At 47.0% G+C, this 19130-nt stretch overlaps 1 protein-coding gene across 3 annotated transcripts in view; it reads right to left on the minus strand.

Moving 5' to 3' along the window:
• The window catches only part of Eva1c (eva-1 homolog C), a 75070-nt gene extending 71599 nt beyond the window's left edge, over window positions 1-3471 (minus strand). For all 3 annotated transcript variants that reach the window (XM_038345269.1, XM_038345268.1, XM_038345267.1), the window contains exon 1: window positions 3312-3471. In XM_038345269.1, the coding sequence (XP_038201197.1) occupies window positions 3312-3471 (160 nt within the window). The remainder of the gene's footprint in view (window positions 1-3311) is intronic.
• Between the last annotated feature and the right edge of the window lie 15659 nt (window positions 3472-19130).

The following is a 19130-nucleotide window of genomic DNA, read 5'->3' on the forward strand; positions in this document are numbered from 1 at the left end:
GAGCCCTGACTCAGTCTGATTGGTGGCCTTAGAAGAGATGAGGACACAGACAGACACAGAAGGATGAGAAGTCAGTTGCCTATAAGCCAAGGACGGAGACCAAATGTTAATCTTACAGACCTAGCCTCTCAAATTGTTTCTTTAAAGAAGTATTGTTTTTTTTTTAATTTAAGAGCTTTAAAAAGATTTTTTAAAATGTGATGTGTATATGTGTTTGCGTGCTTGGATGTACATGCACCACGTGCATGTCTGACTCTTGAGGAGACTAGGAGAGCGTGCGCTGGGTGCGCTGGAAACGGAGTAATGACATGTGGGTGCTGGAAACTGAGCCCGAGTCCTCTGGAAGAGTAGTCAGTGGTTTTCCTTTGTTTGTTTGTTTGGTTTTTTTTTTTTGTCTTTTAAGACAGGGTTTCTCTGTAGACTCTGTACAGCAGGCTAGCCTCAAACTCAGAGATCTGCCCACCTTTGCCTGTGGGATTAAGGGTGTGCCTTCTCTTTCAACCGTGAGGGTCCAGATATCAAATTCAGGTTATCAGGTTGGTACTCCCTGAGCCAGCTTGTCTGTCCTGGGATACATTTTTAATGAAGCGATGGTAGTAGCCTTTCAGAGGCCACCACAGCCTGGAAGCCCAAAATCCTCAGAGGGTATCAGGGAGCCTGGGCCCCAGCAGGGTTGGATGATTAGCCCAAGTCCCAAGCACGGGGAGGAGGAAAGGCCACCGTGCAGCTTTTGGATTATTAAGGATCTAATGCTAGAATCCCCGGGGGGAGGGATTAGTGACCCAGGAAAAATGACACCAGCTGACAGCCTCAGTCAATAGCCTGGGAAAGCTACAAAGGGGAGGTAGACATTAAGTAATGTTTTCAAACAGCAGGGACGTTCTGCACGGTATGACTGACAGGGGCTCTCTGAAGGGGGCCCACAGCCTTATGGGACTTTCTTTCACATGGGCACTTCCTCTGTTCTTCTCCACGAGGCCAGGGGGTCCTGACCCCCCTCTCTCCTCCACAACTTTTTTATGTTTCATTCCGTAGAAAACAAGCGGTTGAATTGTCAAACGTGCTCCCTCGCCCTGGGCTATTGTGGGAGAGCTCTGCAGGGGAGAGTCCACTATTTCTGTTCCCCTTCTACACACTTGCCAAACTCATAAAAGGGAACAGGCCTGCCTCTCCCCAGGACAGCAAGCAGGGCCCTTTGAGGCCACAGGAAATCTATCGGTGAGGCCAACACTCTAGACTGGATCCTCACACTGTCCATTTGGGAGCTTACGATTTCCCCTCTATTGCCTGGTTGGGGGATTTGCGAAACGGGCCAGCTTTGGTTCTCTCTCTCTCTCTCTCTCTCTCTCTCTCTCTCTCTCTCTCTCTCTCTCTCTCTCTCTCTCTCTCTCTCCCCCTTTGGATGCTTCCCCATCCCACATTATACAGAACTTGTGTTTAAACCTGAGAGTGCCTATGGTTTGGGAAGACAGGACCGTGTGTTTCTAGACAGCAAGGAGGAAAGGTGAGATGACCTGGCAATGCCACCACCTGCTGTTGACTCTTGGAAACCCTGATCTCGTGGAAAACAGCAGGAAAAGTCATTCATCAACCTCATTACTTAAAAACCTTCGAACAAGCACTTGCTTCTCTACGGTTGTTGCCTCCCTGTCTATAGATCCACAGAACGTCATTGCAGAGCAGTTCATTTCCAGACTCGTGTGACAACGTACACACGGTTAGTAATGCAACTGCTTCCCTCAAGAAACACATTCTTAAAGTCTAGAATCTGGTGGCAGGGAGGAGGAGTTTCCTCACAATTTGCCTAAAGCAATATTTGTTCAGTTGTAATGATGTCACCAAAGATGGGGGCGGCCGTTGTTCAGCTTTTAATTCTTTCCTTACAATAACCGGGGCAAGACAGTGGCTAAAAGCTCAGAGCAGCTTGCCACAGCTTAAATCAGCAAATAGAGAATCTTTATGGAAGCCAAGAAAGTTCTACTACAGAAAAAAGTCAATAGTGCTAAAAAAAAAAAAAAAAAGTGACTTTCCCCAGCCCATTTACCAGAGTTTTGATTCTCCGCAGCTTGTTTTTAAGAGCCTCGGTTTGCTTGCCAAACAGGCATATCTTGGCTTCCTTGGCCGGGCAGAAACACTGCCTTGATATTAAATATTCTAGGCAAAGAACCTCTGACCTAAGGGCTCTCAGCTAACAATGAATGACATTCTCTGTAAGCAAACCAGAAAGCCAACTTAAGTCTGCTCTTCCAGATTCTTTGCAGCAGCACAGAGAGGTGACTCTGCTTACCACAATTATACGGAAAAACTAAACAGAACAAAACCCTGTAGGGAGGGGCTTGTTAGAGTTCCCAGCCTGAGCTGGGCAGAAAGTCCCAAGAGAAAGGGAAGCGAAGGGCACAGAGCTGCATCCCAGGCGTGATGGAAAAATCTACTGAGCAAATGGAGACTCGGGCTGTTACAGAAAAGACATTTGTCACCTTCTAAACACCACAGCCACACCTTCCACCTGCCGCCTCACACTTTTGCTGGGGTTGGGTAGGTGAATTCACTAAAGAAAAGCATTGACCTTTGCCTTGGCAGGATGAAGTCAGTCTCTGTCTCTGTCTCTGTCTGACTCACTCTCTCTCTCTCTCTCTCTCTCTCTCTCTCTCTCTCTCTCTCTCTCTCTCTCTCTGTGTGTGTGTGTGTGTGTGTGTGTGTGGTGGGCACGTGGGGGAGTGCTGGCACCATTTGCTGTAAACTCATGCCTCTGAGTATTCTCTGCTGTCAGCTTCTATGAGTCTCTCAAGGCATCTCCACCAGACCTCCAGTCTTCCCAGGCTCCCTCCCTAGGGACCAGCTTGGACTTTGGGTTCAGCGCGTCCTGAGCTAGTCTCCTTACATGGGTACCCCGGAGTCTGGCTGGGACGCACCCTTATCGTGTGGGTGGCCAGCCAAGCACAACTGTTTGTCCAGAACACGGTTATCTTCCAGCGCTGGGCGTGGTACCGGGCTCAATTTAAGGATCCTCTAGTGAACACATGAAGGTCAGGGCTGAACCGCAGGTGTCCAGGAAACTAACAGAGGTCAAGAGCACCACGAAAAACTTGAAATATCTTACAGGTCCATCGTTAGGAAGAGATTATTCCCCTACTCCCATCAACCTAAACACCACACCAAGGGCTCCCACCAGGCAACAAAACTGCTTAGGGAGTACACTTCAACTTTAATCCAACCAGGTCGTGCGCCCTGCAGAGGCAACTCCCAGCCTACCTTTCACCTGGGCAACAGCGAGGGGAACGCGGGCTCACGGCAAGCAAGAGAGCTCTTACCAGAGAAATCGGTGAGCGCGGAGGTCTCTTTGGAACACACCAGGACGGTGCAGTAGAAGAGACTCAGGAGCTGCCCGGGAGGCTCTACCTGCCTGCGGAGGCCGGGATTCTGCGCGGGTTGGGGCGCGGACGGCGGGCGCGGGTGTACCGGCAGGAGCATGATGCGCAGCGCGGCAGGGAGCGGGCGCTGGCACTGGGATAGCAGGCCGGAGGACCGTGTCACATGGCGGTGAGAGTCGATGGCCAGCGGCTCCGCGGCCCCCAGCCGCCTCCGGGTCCAGGCTGCTGGAGCTTCTTAAGCGGTCGCCGCCGGGTCCAGGATCCCTAGCCAAGGGGAGGGGGCGGAGACCCGGGGCGGGGCAAGGAGCCCGGGGAGGACGCCGTGTAGTTTATCCTGAAGAAATCTCTTGAGCTCCGTGCGCCTAAGAAACCGAGGGGGTGTCACCTCGTGCCCCGAGTTGCAGAGACCGATCAGGGGCGCCGAGCCCCTAGCGGAGAGTGGCTCCGGCTGCGATCCCGGTGCTGCGCAACTTGAGCGCTTTCCACGCCCGGGTCTCTAGGCGGGGTGATGGCCCAGGCGCGGCTGGCCCAGCCTATGCTGGCCGGGCGCCAACCTCACCCAGGCCGGTGGAGCAGCACGGCTGGTGCGTTCTGTGACGCACTTTAGAGCTAGCGCATCGCGCGCAGACCTGGCCAGGCGAGATCGGGGACCGTGGGAAGATGGGGGTCCCGGAGATAGAGACATTACTATCCCGCCACCTTCAGCGATTGAAGTACAGCCACCAAGCACTCAGTACGTCCCATTACACCAAAGGGGAGACTCGTTCCTCCACCTCACTACCAGTCACCCCGCGTTCTGCCTCGGTTCTTGCAGTTTGGACCTGAAAGAGCTGAAGGTCTCAAACGGGTCACTCGGTTCCGTACCCGGAATGGAGCTTCCTGTGGGTGCTAGTTGACAGCAGCCCTCGGGGATCTGAGACTCGGTTGGAATAAACAGCCGCTGCGCGCTTATAATTGAGCTTTGTTTTTAAATGGGCCACGGCATCTATATGACCCTCTTGACTAAGCGCGATGTCCATATTTGGACACTCGTAGATCAAGAGATCTGTGACGACACGGAATAAAGCGTGCGAGTTCAGAGCTGCTGTCCAGGTACAAGGTACTCGGTTTCCGAAGACCCCAAACCCAGGGACAGCGCAGGCTCCCAGGCCCTGCGGCGCCGGCGGGAAGGAGGAGGGCCCAGCGGGCGGACGCTGGGCACAAAGTGTTCCCCATCCACCGCCGGGAGGGCTTGCCAAGTTCGCCCAGCGCCTGAAACGCGGAAACGTAGATAACGAGGTCCAAGGGCGGGGCCAGGCTTACAGCTCCGCCCGACTCCCTGAGCAGAGCTCAGAGAGTGTAAGGCCAGGCCGGCAGAGCTCGAGGACGCTCTGCCTCCCTGCGGCACAGTCTCAGAGGTGGACCACTAGGATCCAAGGAGGATGACATCCGCACACCCTTCAGGGACTAAGTGAGCCAAATTGAGATCCTGAGAATGAAAAGAAAATGCTAAAGATCAGTGTTTGTACAGAGGGAGCCTGTCTGCAAGGCTGACCGTTAAAACAAAAGCACAGTCTTGGGCTGGAGAGATGGCTCAGAGGTTAAGATCGTGCTGCTCTTACAGAGGACAGAAGTTCAGATCCCAGCCCCCAGTGCTAGCAAGTGACACCAAGCTCCAGTCTGGCCTCCACAGGCACCGTCACACATGTGGCACACACACACATACCTTGAAGGAGTGAGAATAGGTCTGAACTCTCTGACCTTTAGTCAAGGTTGGAACGGATTCGCTTCTGTGGGCTTCTACAAACATGAACATCTTATGTTGGGGAAGCTGACTAAGGCTGGGAGAGTAGGTAAGGTTGCTAAGCTCACAGGGACCACTGGAGAAAGAGTGCTCAAACTCTGGGTCCCTCCCCCAGGTATAGATTGGCTATCAATGTGTGCCAGGTTCTTTGGAAGGGCAGGAAGATGCTGGCACAGGAAGGAACTATGTTCCCACACTTCCATATGGTCAGCTTGTGATAAAGTAAGACAGGAGATGTGTGTGAAACAGCTTCAGACATGCAACAGGTGTCCAGTCCATAGGAGTCATCACTACAGCAGGAAGGACAAGACACTGGACCATTCATGCCAAGTGAACAGTCACAAAAGACAAGGGGCTAAAAGAGCCTGAGAGAGTGCTAGGAGACCGGGGAAATTTTCTATGACTAGAGAGATGAAAATGATAGGAAGAACTGCCTACTACCCAAGAGCTAGCAAGCCCTAGGGATTTGGAGGTGGGTGAACATTTTAGAAAGAGGAACCTGAGCTGCAGAGATGGCTCCATGGTTAAGAGCACATAGTGTTCTTGCAGAGGACCTGAGTTCAAGTTTCAGCACCCGCATCTGGCAGCTCCAGAAACTCCAACATCTCTCTGTCTCACTCATATGCAGACATACACACACACGCATAAATAAATAATAACAAAAATATCAAATAAAAAAGAAAGAGGGAACACGAAGGATAAAGCTGAACGGAGCACGGCTCTGGAGAAGGATGGAAAGTCTAGGGCATCTAGGGCCGAGAAGAAGGGGTATGGTACCTTGGAGACCCTGGCAAGCCCCAGTTCAGGTTCTAAAGGTCTGGCTAAGCACTTGTTTAATGGATATTATGTGGGGTACACCTGTGTGCATACACAATGATGCTAGAGGACAACCTTAGGGGACATTACTCCGGTACCACCACTTGTTTTTCTTCTTGAGACAGAGTCTCTCATTGGCCTGGAAGTCCCCCAAAAGGCGAGGCTGGCTGGCTGGCGAGCACCAGGCTCTACTTCTCTTTGTCACCCTGCTAGGACTGCAAGCTACCTTCCTTGCCATGTATTATGTGGGTTCTGGGGTTCAAACTCAAACACTTTATGGACAGAATCATCTTCTCAGACCTCAAGGGGCCTCTTCATGTCAAACTGGCAAAGGGTTGTGAACAGAGAAGTGGTGTGAGCTGGCATAGGTTGGCAGAAATGTTCCTATGGATAAGGCCGAGGGGTTCGCTCAGTGGCATTTTGCTTAGACTGTTCAAGTCCCTGGGTTTGATTCCCCCCAACACTGCGGGGTGGAAAAGAATCCTGTGGCAACTGGGTACAAATAGACTGGAGGCATCAACAATTGGTCCAGCTGGATGTAATGGTGCATGCCTGCAATCCCAGCACTCGGGAAGCTGAGGCAGGAGGATTGCAAGTTTGAGTCAGCTTAAGTACATAGTGATATCATGTCCTGAATTAAGGGGGGGTTCGTGGAATATGCACCCCAGAGAATCAAAATTAGTGACTGAAATAGACACCTGCAAGCCAGTATTCATTATTTGAAGCAGCCGGAAGGTGGAAGTAGTCCATGTGTCCACTGACAAGATGCAGAGGATTATTTGGCAATAAACAGGAGAGATGCTCTGGTACATGCTGCAACACGGTGGACCCTGAAGACATTGTGCTAGGAGAAATTAACCAGACAGATGGTGTATGAGTCGGCTTCCGGGAGGTGTTTAGTCAGCCGGGTTACAGGGCAGATCGTAGACTGGAGCGGGAGCAGGAGTGAGGTGGGTCAGAAGTTATTGCTTAATGAGTACTTGAACTTCTGTTTGGGTTTTTTTTTTAAGTTCTGGAATTTGTGGTAACAGCATAATTACCGGCATGGAGTTGTAAAACTGAAAGCAGTTAAAATGAAAGAATTTTATTATATAAGTGCATCGTAGATTTAAAAACTTAATACTGCAATAGGTCCTAAGCCATTGGATTATACGTTTCAGACAAGTGAGTTAACAGTCTGTTAGGTATCTCTCAGTGGAGCTGTTTTTAGGGTCATACAGTAACAGCGGCTCTAGAGGGACGGGTCGTGACGAAAGCCCAGAGAGGCCAGAGGGAAGGAGAGCAGTAGAGGAACCAGAAAGATTGTGTGTATTGGGGGAGGTTGTGTTCACATGGGCTCGCGTGTGTGCACGCATGTGGAGGCCAGAGGTCAACCCTGAACACTGCTCCTCGGTACCATCCACATTTTTTTGAGAGAGAGAGAGAAGGTCTCAATTAGCCTGGAGCCTATGACTCACCTAGCCTGGCTGCCCAGTGAGTCACGAAGATCTGCCTGTCTTCATCCCTGACTGCTGGGATGAACTCAGATCTTCACACTTATCCAAGACACTTTATCAACCAAACTATCTCCCCAGCATCAGAAAGATTTTGCAAGGATGGAAGCTATGCAGTGGGAACTGCCAGTTGAGGCATAGGAAGGAGGAGACAGGAGAGGCCTCCCCACCTTCCTTCACATGGCCCCTTAGCCTTTTCTGTTATTTCGTAAGAGTTTCTCAGGAGGCTGGAGACATGGCTTAGCAGTCAACAGCATGTCTTGCTCTTGCAGAGGTCCAGACTTTGGTTCACAGCACCCATGCCCAGTAGCTTACAACTACCTATCCCTCTAATGTCAAGGCATCCAGCATCCTCTCCAGGGCGCTGTGAGCACCTGCACCCACACACAGGAACAAATACATACACAGAATTTGTTTTAAAAAATAAAGTACATCTTTAGAGGAAAGACTTTTAACTTGCAGAAAAATTAAATTTGTTTGTTTGTATGTGAGCGTATGTGCCATTCATACAGGAGTCAGAGGACAACTTGAGGGAGTCACCAGGATTTCTCCACCATGCGAATCCTGGTGATGGAGCTTTTACCCACGAAGCCATCTCACTGGTCTACAGGGGCTCTTCTCTTGAGAATGGTGCACGTCTGTCAAAGGGTAGCCCTGGCAGGCTGCAATGGCTCCAGCGTGCAGCTGCTCTTACTCGATAGGGAGCCAGTTTCTGTCTTCACATGTGTGATTCCAAAAGGCACCTGTGAGGGTCGGTCCTGACTGTCTGTTAATGGCTCCATTCCCCAGGAGTGGCCTGTGAATGACTGCATTAGAAGGAACCACAGTCTGGGCCAGTACAGGAGTCTCTCTACTCTTTGGTTCCCTGGACTCCCAGGCTAGTCCTTTCAGGAAAATTAAACTCATCCATCTTCCTCTGTACCTCCCCCGCCCTCAGGATCTGATGGAGGAGTGTCTATGTGTTACTTTCATTGGTTAATAAAGAAACTGCCTTTACCCTTTGATAGGATAGAAAATTAGGTAGGCGGAGTAAACAGAACAGAATGCTGGGAAGAAGGCAGTGAGCCAGGCGCTTCAGGCAGTCACCATGACTCTCCTCTCAGAGACAGACACAGGTTAAGATCTTTCCCGGTAAGACACCACCTCATGGTGCTACACAGATTACTAAATATGGGTTAAAAGCAAGATGTTAGAATTAGTCAAGAAGAGGCTGAAACTAATGGGCCAGGCAGTGTTTAAAAGAATACAATTTGTGTGTTATTATTTGGGGTGTAAAGCTAGCCATGCGGGAGCCAGGCGGGACAAAAAGCAGGCCTGCTCCTTATCACTACACGTATTCTTGTACCTCTAATCAAAGGAAATTCTACCTCGTCCCTTTTAATTATCTCCAAATATTATGGAATCAAATATCCCAAACGTGGCACTCCATCAAAAGCCGTGTGCAGAGGAGTGTGTGGTTCAAACACGAGGGGAACTTTGTAAAGTCAATCTCAGCCACAGAGAAGATTGTTTCCCACCAATAAAGTCAGTAGTTTGTATGTGGAATGTCTCCCAATGGCTCACTTTGAACACGTGGTACCCAATAGGTGGCGCTGTTTGGGGTTATATAGGAAGTACGTCATTGGGGGCCCCCGGCTTTGAGAGCTTACAGGCTTACCCCACTTCTAGTTTACTCTCTCTACTTTCTGCTTGTGGGTGAAGATGTGATCCTTCAGCTTCCTTCTCTGGCTGCCTGCTGTCATAGCTCCCCCACCGTTTTTTTGACTCTCCCTCTGGTACTATAAGCCAAATAAACTCCCCGGTAAGTCACTTAGTTACAAAAGGAAAGGAAGGGGAAGAGGGAAGGATAGCTAAGTCACCCTCTGTGCCCCTGCACTCTTTCTTCTGTGATAGAATTTGAAGGCTACAAAGTGGCTGCAACCATTTGATTATCCAGCCAGATTATAGGCACGGGAATTCACATCAATTCAGTCTGAAAAGCAGATGTACCTCAATGCTACGACACTTGCCTAGCATACACCTGGACCTAGGTCCAATCCCAGGTTGGGAGGGAAAGAAAAAGAGTGAATTCAGCCTGATAGAAGTGAGCCAAATGATAAATTGTTTCCAACACTTTGAGACACAGGGAAACTAATAAAAGATATCATTTATCTATCCTTTATAAAATGATAGATAGAGACACTGAGGATACAAGTTCAGCCAGAGCCAGAAGCTGGAGGAAGCCCCCTGTACTGAAAGGCACAGCCATTAGGAATAGATGCCAACTTAGCAGCACTCTCTCTGTATGCCATGTGCCATTGGACAAGCTCGCCTCACCCTGAGTGAATTCCAGATGCTTCTTTATATCCATGACATTCATCGTCTGTGAGAGAGGCACCCCAAGGGACATTATAGATTGGGTGTCCTTTTTTTCCTTTTGAAACAACCTGTGTGCATTAGCTAGCTCTACATTGAAGACTTGTTTCTCTCCTCCCTAGAGATCTTGGCTGCCTCTACACGAATCTAAGTGTGTTACAGAGATATTCGAGGGCTTTGAACTTAAATTTCAGGTCTAATCACGTCTTTTCATCTGGGCTATCAAGGTAAGACTTCAGGTTTCCGGTGAAGATGGGACATGGCTATTCTAAGAAGACATAAGAAGCCATTTGTTGGTCTCAAAGAGACCAGCCTCTCAGCTCAGGAGGGGGAGACGTTGTATCCTCCAGGCCTGCAAGGGCTTAGTCTCAGAAAGAAAGAAATAGCCGCTTGTTTTAGAGCTTTACCGCAGAGTCACATCTGCAGCAGAGAGCCTGGCTAGTGGGCTGCAGAAGCTAGAATGCACTAGGGAATTGTGTAGACAATGTTTAGCCCAAAAGTCTACTGAAGGGGGCTTAAAGAACATGTGTAATGGGGCTGGAGAGAAGACAGATCAGCAGTTACGAATACTGTGGCTGTTTTTCCCAGGGGACCTAGGTTCAAGTCCCAGCATTCACATAAGAGCTCACAAGTGTCTCTAATTCCATTTCCAAGAGATCCAATCTTCTGACCTCCCCAGGCACCAGGGTGCACCTAGTCCATAGACATATATGCAAACAAACCCCCATGCATGTAAAATGAAGGAGGGAAAAGGAAGAACATGTATACAGTGGCTAACTGATATCTGTACCTATTGTCTGTCTAGAGGCATTAAATGCATGGGGTCCAAAAGTATAGCATCTGCTGATACTCAAATAGCCATCCTAGAGACTTTCTGTGTAATTCCAGCTCTGCTGAGAGACAGCCACCAGCAATGGTTGTCTGATCCCATTGCAACACACACACACACACACACACACACACACACACACATACATACACACACATACACACACACATACACACAGACACACACACATATTGCAGCTGGGAGGTGAATGTAGGAACATCCTCAGCTACAAAGTGTTTGAGGCCAGCCTGGGCTACAACAAACTCATTTTTAAAAAGAAGTGGCAGCCGGGCGGTGGTGGCGCACGCCTTTAATCCCAGCACTCGGGAGGCAGAGGCAGGCGGATCTCTGTGAGTTCGAGACCAGCCTGGTCTACAAGAGCTAGTTCCAGGACAGGCTCCAAAGCCACAGAGAAACCCTGTCTCGAAAAACAAAAAAAAAAAAAAAAAATTAAATTAAATTAAAAAAAAATAAATAAAAAGAAGTGGCAAAAATCCATTTTGTGGAGCTGGAGAGATGGCTCAGCAGTAAAGAATTTATACTGTTCTGGCAAAGGATTCAAGTTTAATTCCTAGCACCCACATCAGGGGGTTCCTAACCACCTGTAGCTACAGCTCCAGGGGATCCAGCACCTTCTCCTGGAGGTGCGAGTGCAGGCCCTGAACTCACATGTACATATTTCCACTGAAAGATACGCACACGTTAAGTAAAAGCATTGTTTTAAAGGCTCAGGGGCTGGCGAGATGACTCAGTGGTTAAAAGCTCTTGATGCTCTTCGACCCAAGTTGGTTTTCCAGTGTCCACCCGGTGGCTCATGACTTTCTGTAACTCCACTTCCAAGGCATCCAGCACTCTCTTCTGACCACTGAGTACACCAGGCAGAATATGGTGTACATCCACGCATTCAGGGAAACACATGAAATAAAAATGTGTCTTTTTAAAAAAGGAATATACAGTACGTATTATACTTTTCTAGGTTTTGGGTGACTTTGAAAAGCTGAAGTCGCATTCAATTAGTATTTCAGGAAACGCAAGAGTCTAAAAACTCGGGCTTGTCACAGAAGTCTTGGTCACAGGGATGCCGCTGGGGAGAGGAAGATGTCTGGAACTGGGCTCACAGGCGGTTGTGAGCCTACTGCTGTGGGTATCGAGACTTGAACTCTGGTCACCTTCAAGAGCTATATCAGAAGTACTCTCCATTGCCGAATCATCCCCCTGGCCACGGTGGCTATTTCTAAGGCAGGTTTAGTGATGTTAACTATATTGTCATGTAAAACTATTATTGTCATCCTTCCCCAGAGCTCCATCCTTCATGCAGAAAGGAAGTCGCTTTTCTCTCCCTTCTCCTAGCCTGAGGCCGTCACCGCCCCACTCTGTGGCTGTGTATTTAACAGCTCCAGCAGCCGCAGGTAAACAGAATCATACGGGGTTGGCCTGCCCTTGATGGCTTCACTTCTCTGTTCATCCCTGTTGTGAGGAGTGTCAGGATTTCATTTATTCCTTCCTGTGGGTGAACAATATGCTCAGAGCTACATAGTCACACAGAGGATGACCACATTAACAATGCAGTGACTGAGTCTTCAAAAAAAAAAAAAAGGATAAAGGTAGTCACAGACAGCACATGCCAATCCAGTGATCTCTGGCTGGTTAAGGGCACAGAGCAGAAGGCTTCAAATTTTCCCTGTTCCCAAAGTGTTTTGTGTCTTAATAATTCCCCATGGGGCCCCTAGTCAAACATACAGACAGACGACAAAGAAAATGAACTTTTTATGTTTATTATGTGGATCCATAGAGCTTAGTGAGCTACAATAACTAATTAGCAGTTTGAAAAAAAATACCGTTTAATAAATTGATTCTTAAAGAACCGCAGTTGTTTACTGACAGGGTGTGTATGTGCCCGTTGGGTGTGTCATGGCTGCTGTCCTATAGGCAATGCCAACCTCTTATTTCCTGTTCCGTGTTGACTTCTGTCTGTTTCCTCTTCCCTTCACCGCAATCACGGTCACTGCCGAAACCCAGATTGGTGAGCTGTGATGTCAACAAAAGGAAGGCAGTAAAAGGTGCTGGAACAGCCAGCTTGAACCAGCAGTGTGTGTGGGAACAGAGAGCTGCCAAGAGCTTCCACGTCTCTTCTGATATGTACCGGTATTCCAAGACATCCTTTGTGTTTCTTCCTGGGTTCTGGGCCCTTGTGGTGCCCAGGTTGAGAACTGGAAATTAAAATAATTCAAATGATACCAAGACTTTATCTAGTCCCACAGATGCTGTGTGAGCCTTTCCGGAGCTGATTCTCTCACCAAGCAGTCTCAACGTGCACCCCAGGCGTAGGGCTACTGCATGGTATGCTGCAGTCTGGGAGCCCCTGCCAGAATCTGTGCCTTGCTGCTTGGACTGTCCATCTCCAAAACAGTTAGCTAAGGAAACCTCTTTACAGGTTTTGTTACAGCGATGTAAAAACTGGCCTTTTGTTCCCCCGCTATGATCATGTTGCATCTCAACGTCTTGCTACACCTAATACTCTCTCTGCCCAGGTTACCATGACCCTTCTCCCTAACCAACTTACGGTGTCTGCTGACCTGTTCATTCCAGTCCCCCATCCATGTTCTCTATCTGCAGAGCACTCCCCAGTTCTGTCAGTCTTCCTGCACCTTCCCCCAAACACCATCTGAAAACACAATTACAGTTGGATTTAGAAGTCCAGGCTTCCTTCAGTATAACAAGACAAAACTTGATACTATTAAAATATCACTGTACAAAAAGGAAGCAGAACAGTAAAGACCAAAGTAAATACAGAAAATGATGTAAATACACGGAGTTATAGTAATTGAAATAGACAAGCCAGGAGTGCTGAAAGAAGCCAGGTGAGGTGCTGGCAGTGTCAGGGCTGGTGCTGAGTTGCTCCTGGAGACCCGCAAGTCCAGGCTGCTTCCCTACAAGTGAGGAGATGTTGCCACACCCCAAGAGGAAGAACACCAACGTTAAAAAGCAAAGAGGTGCCACTGCCCTGGTGGGAAGAATTTATGACTGCCTTTTGCAGTCTGCCACATCAGCTGCTGGCAGTGGAGTTTGAGTGCTGTCTTTATCATATGTCAAACACGTGATGTCCTCCAGGGGTCTTCTCTGTTCTCAAATCCTGGCAAGGTTTCCTTCTTCCGAAAGACGAAATGGTGTTCCACTGGATGTGTGTCTATCATATTGTCTTTATACAATCATCTGGACATTGCCTTCTGTAAGCCAATTCTTGTAAGTCAGGCTATTACCATGAACCCAAGAGTATAGATAGCATTTCACGATCCTGATTTCAATTCCTGATGTTAAGAGTAATAAGCCAATCACAGAAGGACAGATACTGTATTCCTATTACACTTTCATGCAATATTTAAATAGTTAAACTCTCAAAACCAAGTATAAGTTCATGCCTGGATGTAGGGATACACTGTAGCAACCCCAGCACTCAGGAGCTGGGGAAAGAGAATCGCCATGAATTTGATGGCAGCCTCTGATACATACTGGGTTTCAGGCAAGGATGAGCTGCTTGGTGAGACTGTCTCATGGGCAGAGAAAGAAATGGGAGTTTGTTACATGATTGTTATAAAGTTGCAGTTATGCAGGATAGTCCCTAAAGTTCTCACAGCCCTAAACACCCTCCAGGCACGCAGGCAAACTGGGAGGTTATGGATATGTCTGATACGTTGGTGGGGGTGATGGTTTCATAGGCAAACTCACTAGTTTATATATGGCTATTATGTGCAATTTACCACTTATCATTTATACCTGAACAAATGATTCCTACAAGTTGTCCTCTGGTTTCAACAACCAAGCCATAATGTGTATATGGCCACATCTACTACAATAGATAAGTCAACATAAAGGTAGAAAAACAGAGACCATCCTCTGCTGCTGGAATGTTGCTGCTCCTAGGTTTACAAACAAAAAGAAAACTTATGAATATAGTCATAAATCTAGGCAGAAGACATATCTATATTTCTGTCTATATATCTCTAGGTATGTTAAGATGAACATCATTCTGAAATCTTTCATATAATCTCTACTAAAGAGTTCATTACAGCTTTACTGTCTTAGTTGGGGTTTCTATTGCTGTGAAGAGACACTGTGGCCCTGGCAGCTCTTACAAAGGAAAACATTTATTTGGGGTGGCTTACACTTTAGAGGTTTAGTCCATTATCATCATGGCAGGACATGACAGCATGCAGCAGACATGGTGCTGGAGAAGAAACTCACAGTTCAACATATTGATCCTCAGGCAACAGGAAGTAAACTGAGCCTATACTGAATGTAGCTTGAGCATAGGAGACCTCAAAGTCTGTCTCCACAGTAACACACTTCCATCAACAAGGCCACACCTACTCCAACAAAACCACACTTCCTAATAGTGCCGCTCCCTATGAACTTATGGAGCCAACTACATTCAAACTTCTACACTTACTCCCCAGCTCAGTGTCTAACCACAGTGAGATACATGGCTCTTGCTACCCTCCAGATGTTGGCTGTTTTTTTTTTTTAATCCCAGGACATACAGCATGTTTCCTAGTCATAATTTCCATGGCATCATGTCTACATTTTGTTCTATTGAACCATTTCTTTTACCACCACCATTCTAGCTTGATGATTCTAAGGCACAAATGTCTTCTTGGCAAGATGTCTTCTGCTGTTTTGAAGTTGACTTAGCCATTCATAAACCATTATTTTTTCATACAAGTTAAATCAATGTGTTTTGTTTCTTAGTTTTGATAAGAACTGTATTTAGAAAGAATTGACAAGTTTATAATGTGAAGATATTTTCCATGAATGTACTATGTCTATCTAATTTGAGTTTCTTGCAATTCTTACAATTTTTTCTTTATATTTTGTATGTAGTCTTCTTTTTTTTGTTGTTTTTGTTTTTCGAGACAGGGTTTCTCTGTGGCTTTGGAGCCTGTCCTGTCCTGGAACTAGCTCTGTAGACCAGGCTGGTCTCGAACTCACAGAGATCCGCCTGCCTCTGCCTCCCGAGTGCTGGGATTAAAGGCGTGCACCACCATTGCCTGGCCGTATGTAGTCTTCTTAAATTTAGAGTTAATTCATAAGTTATAACTTTAACCTTTTGTGAATACAATCTTGTTCTCTATTATAGTTTTAAAATATTTTTATTTTTATAACTCTTTTTATATGAGTTACAGATGGTTGTTGTAATGACTGTCCTATCTCTTTAAGAGACAAGCCACACCCACTCCCTCCCCCATCCACTAAGGTAGACAAGTCTTCCTTCCTGCTTGCAGCCTTAGTCTCTCTCTCTCTCCTCTCTCTCTCTCTCTCTCTCTCTCTCTCTCTCTCTCTCTCTCTCTGCCTCTCTGTTTTTCTCCCCTTCTCCCTTCCCTTCCATAACTACTAAATAAATATCCAACCTCACTCTGCATGGTGTGCCTTCATCTGTCTCACCCGCCACTGCCACATGGCTCGCCACCTTCAGAGATCTACGGCATGGTCTCATGCATAGTCCCTGCCTAGGACTGGCTGCTCTCAGGGCCCCTTGCCTGCTGCCGCCGCTGGGGATCCCGCAGCAAGCTACTCGGGGATCTGCAGCAATTTTTAATAATCCATTACAGTTGTGAGCCAACCTGTGGGTGTGGGTACTGGGTATTGAACTCAGATCTTCTGGAAGAGCAGCCAGTGTGCTCTTTTCACTGTGCCTATTTCCAGCTCCCTTTCTCTTCTTTCTAACATTGTGTGTATGTGAATGCCTGGGCACCTGAGTGCAGTGCCAATGGAGGACAAAAGGGGTATCACATCCCTGGAACCAGAGTTACAGGAGACGGCTCATGGCGGACAAAAGGGGCATCACATCCCTGGAAACGGAGTTACAGGAGACGGCCCTCCACTTGATAATGGGTGTTGAGAACTAAACCTGGGTCCTCTAAAAGAGCAGTCTGTGCTCTTAACTACCAGGCCTCTCCCAGCCTTCCACTACACCTTTAAATTAGTAGTTGATAGTACAGATTTGTATATGCAGAATTCCATCACTACATTGGAAACTTGCCCTGATATGTGACAACTTTAGTTTGTATTTCTCTTGAAATTTGGGCGCAGACAATGTTTTTTCTCTTGGTTGCCTTGATTTATCTCCTTAGCTAGGACTAGTGATATAGACTAGGATAGACAGTGAAGAGCTCTATCTTTTCTAGTTTTCTCCATCATCATCCAGAGTGTTTCTGTTCAGGATGATGGCTATATGTTTGGGGATATGTAATCATATTCAACGTAAGGAAGTTCTTTTAGCCTCTAGTTCTGTCTGAATTTTAAAGACATCATGGATAGTTTTCAAAGGATCATTTTATTGCCTCTCAAGATATTTGTTTTTCTTTAATCCATTAATGTGGTAAATTATATAAACAAGACATTAAATGAATCTTCTGTTTCTAAAGTGCAGTATTGGACTCAGTTAGCTAATGTTTTATTTATATAAGTCTATGTCCATAATTGAGTAAGAACATCATTTTCCTACTTTGAATTTTCTTTAGCTGGTTCTTTTCTTTTTGGTTTTTCAAGACAGGGTTTCTCTGGAGCTTTAGAGCCTGTCCTGGAACTAGCTCTTGTAGACCAGGCTGGTCTCGAACTCACAGAGATCTGCCTGCCTCTGCCTCCCAAGTGCTGAGATTAAAGGTGTGTGCCACCACTGCCTGGCTTGGTTCTTTAAAATGTATGTCGTGGAACAGCCTTGACAAAAATACTTCTTGCCAGGGTACAGGCATGGGGATTTAGAAAATATTAGTAAAGAATATGAAGACACAAAAGAAAATAATAAAACAGAGAATCATATAGGATAATATCAGGAGGGAATTCCAGTGAGTACTGGAATTTGCCTTCACTTAATTTCCAACTGCTTAGAATACCCCTGACCCCAAAAGGTAGGAGTGAGAAGAAAGACTGCAAGACACAAGGAAATGAACAGACCAGTTGAAGGTCTCAGGCTACGGCCACAACTAAAACATTCTGTTGCTAGAACAAAGCAAGTCACTCTCACACCCTAGACCAAAACATTCTCTAGGCAAACCACTCCCTGGGTGGAATCCAAAGTTATCTCCATCAGAGACCTGTGGCCTTAGTTGGATCCTTAGACTTTTGTTTGAGGTAGGAACAGGTCTATTTCTCAATTCCCGAAGTACGTGGGTCTAGCTATTAGCCACACCTGTTGACAGTAGCCTTGAGAGAGCAGAACTCTCTGACCTACATCTAGGTGGAAACTTTGTTTGAGGTAGATGCACAATAACCTTGAAGGAACTAGAGTTAAGTTCCAACTCTCTGACCTTTGGTCAGAAATAGGCTCATATTTTCGGGCCCCCACAGTATATAATGTTTTGATTAATTCTTTGAGAATTTATATATGCATACAATGTATTCTGAAATTTTACTTTCCATTCTTTTCCCTAACACCTCCTAGACCCACCCCTGCCCTGTAACCCCTCCTAACTTCATGCCCTCTGGTTTTGTTCATTTGCTTTTTGTTTGTTTGTTTGTTTTGAGATAGGGTCTCACTATGTAAACCCAGCTAGCCTAGAACTCACCACTTAGACCAGGATGGCCTCTGACTCACATCTGCTTGCCTCTGCATTCCAAGTGCTGGGATTAATATGCTGCTACCCTGCCTCCTTTCTCTCTCTGCCTCTCTCTGTATAACTCACTAAGTCCAGTCTGTGCTGCCCATATGAACATGGGTGTAGTGCATATGGGGCTTATTCACGGGAGTGTGGCTGATTTACCAAGGGCCATGCCCTTAACAAAAACTACCTTTTTCCCAAGCATCCATCAAATGTCATTAGGTGTGTGTGTGTGTGTGAGAGAGAGAGAGAGAGAGAGAGAGAGAGAGAGAGAGAGAGAGAGAGAGAGAGAGAGAGAGAGAGAGAGGGAGGGAGGGAGGGAGGGAGGGAGGGAGGGAGAGAGAGAAACCACAGCTCCGTGCTGGAGTGTTAACTGACTTGATCTTGGGCCACTGGGAGTTCATGAGTGCAGAAGTCTCATTATGTCCAGAAGGTCTGTTTCTCTTTAGTCCTCCCCAGCCTCTGGTTCTTACATCTTTCCCACCCCCCTTCCTGGATGGTCCCTTAGGGGAAGAGAATGTGATGTAGTTACCCCACTCACGGTTGAGCATTTCCATTCCACAGTTACTCTTCACTTTAACTAATGGTGAGTGTCTGCACCTACTGTTGTCCAGTGCACAGCAAAGAAGCCTCTCTGATAATGTCAGAGAGCTATACTAACTGTGGGTATAGAGATAAAGATTTAGAGGGTGTTTTGATACTATGTCCAGTTAACAAAATGTTATGTTCACCCCTGGGGCCTTAGAGCTTTCCAGCCTTGTGTTCTTAACTAGATTCTAGTCTAGTTCTAGGACAAGGCATGAGCTTCCCTTTGCAAAGCAGATCTTAAATCCTACCAGAAAGGGGTTGGTGACCCTCATATAATACATGCGCCATTGTTGCGTCCAT

Source organism: Arvicola amphibius, chromosome 10 (genome assembly GCF_903992535.2).
Source record: "Arvicola amphibius chromosome 10, mArvAmp1.2, whole genome shotgun sequence".
Taxonomy (NCBI): Eukaryota; Metazoa; Chordata; class Mammalia; order Rodentia; family Cricetidae; genus Arvicola; species Arvicola amphibius.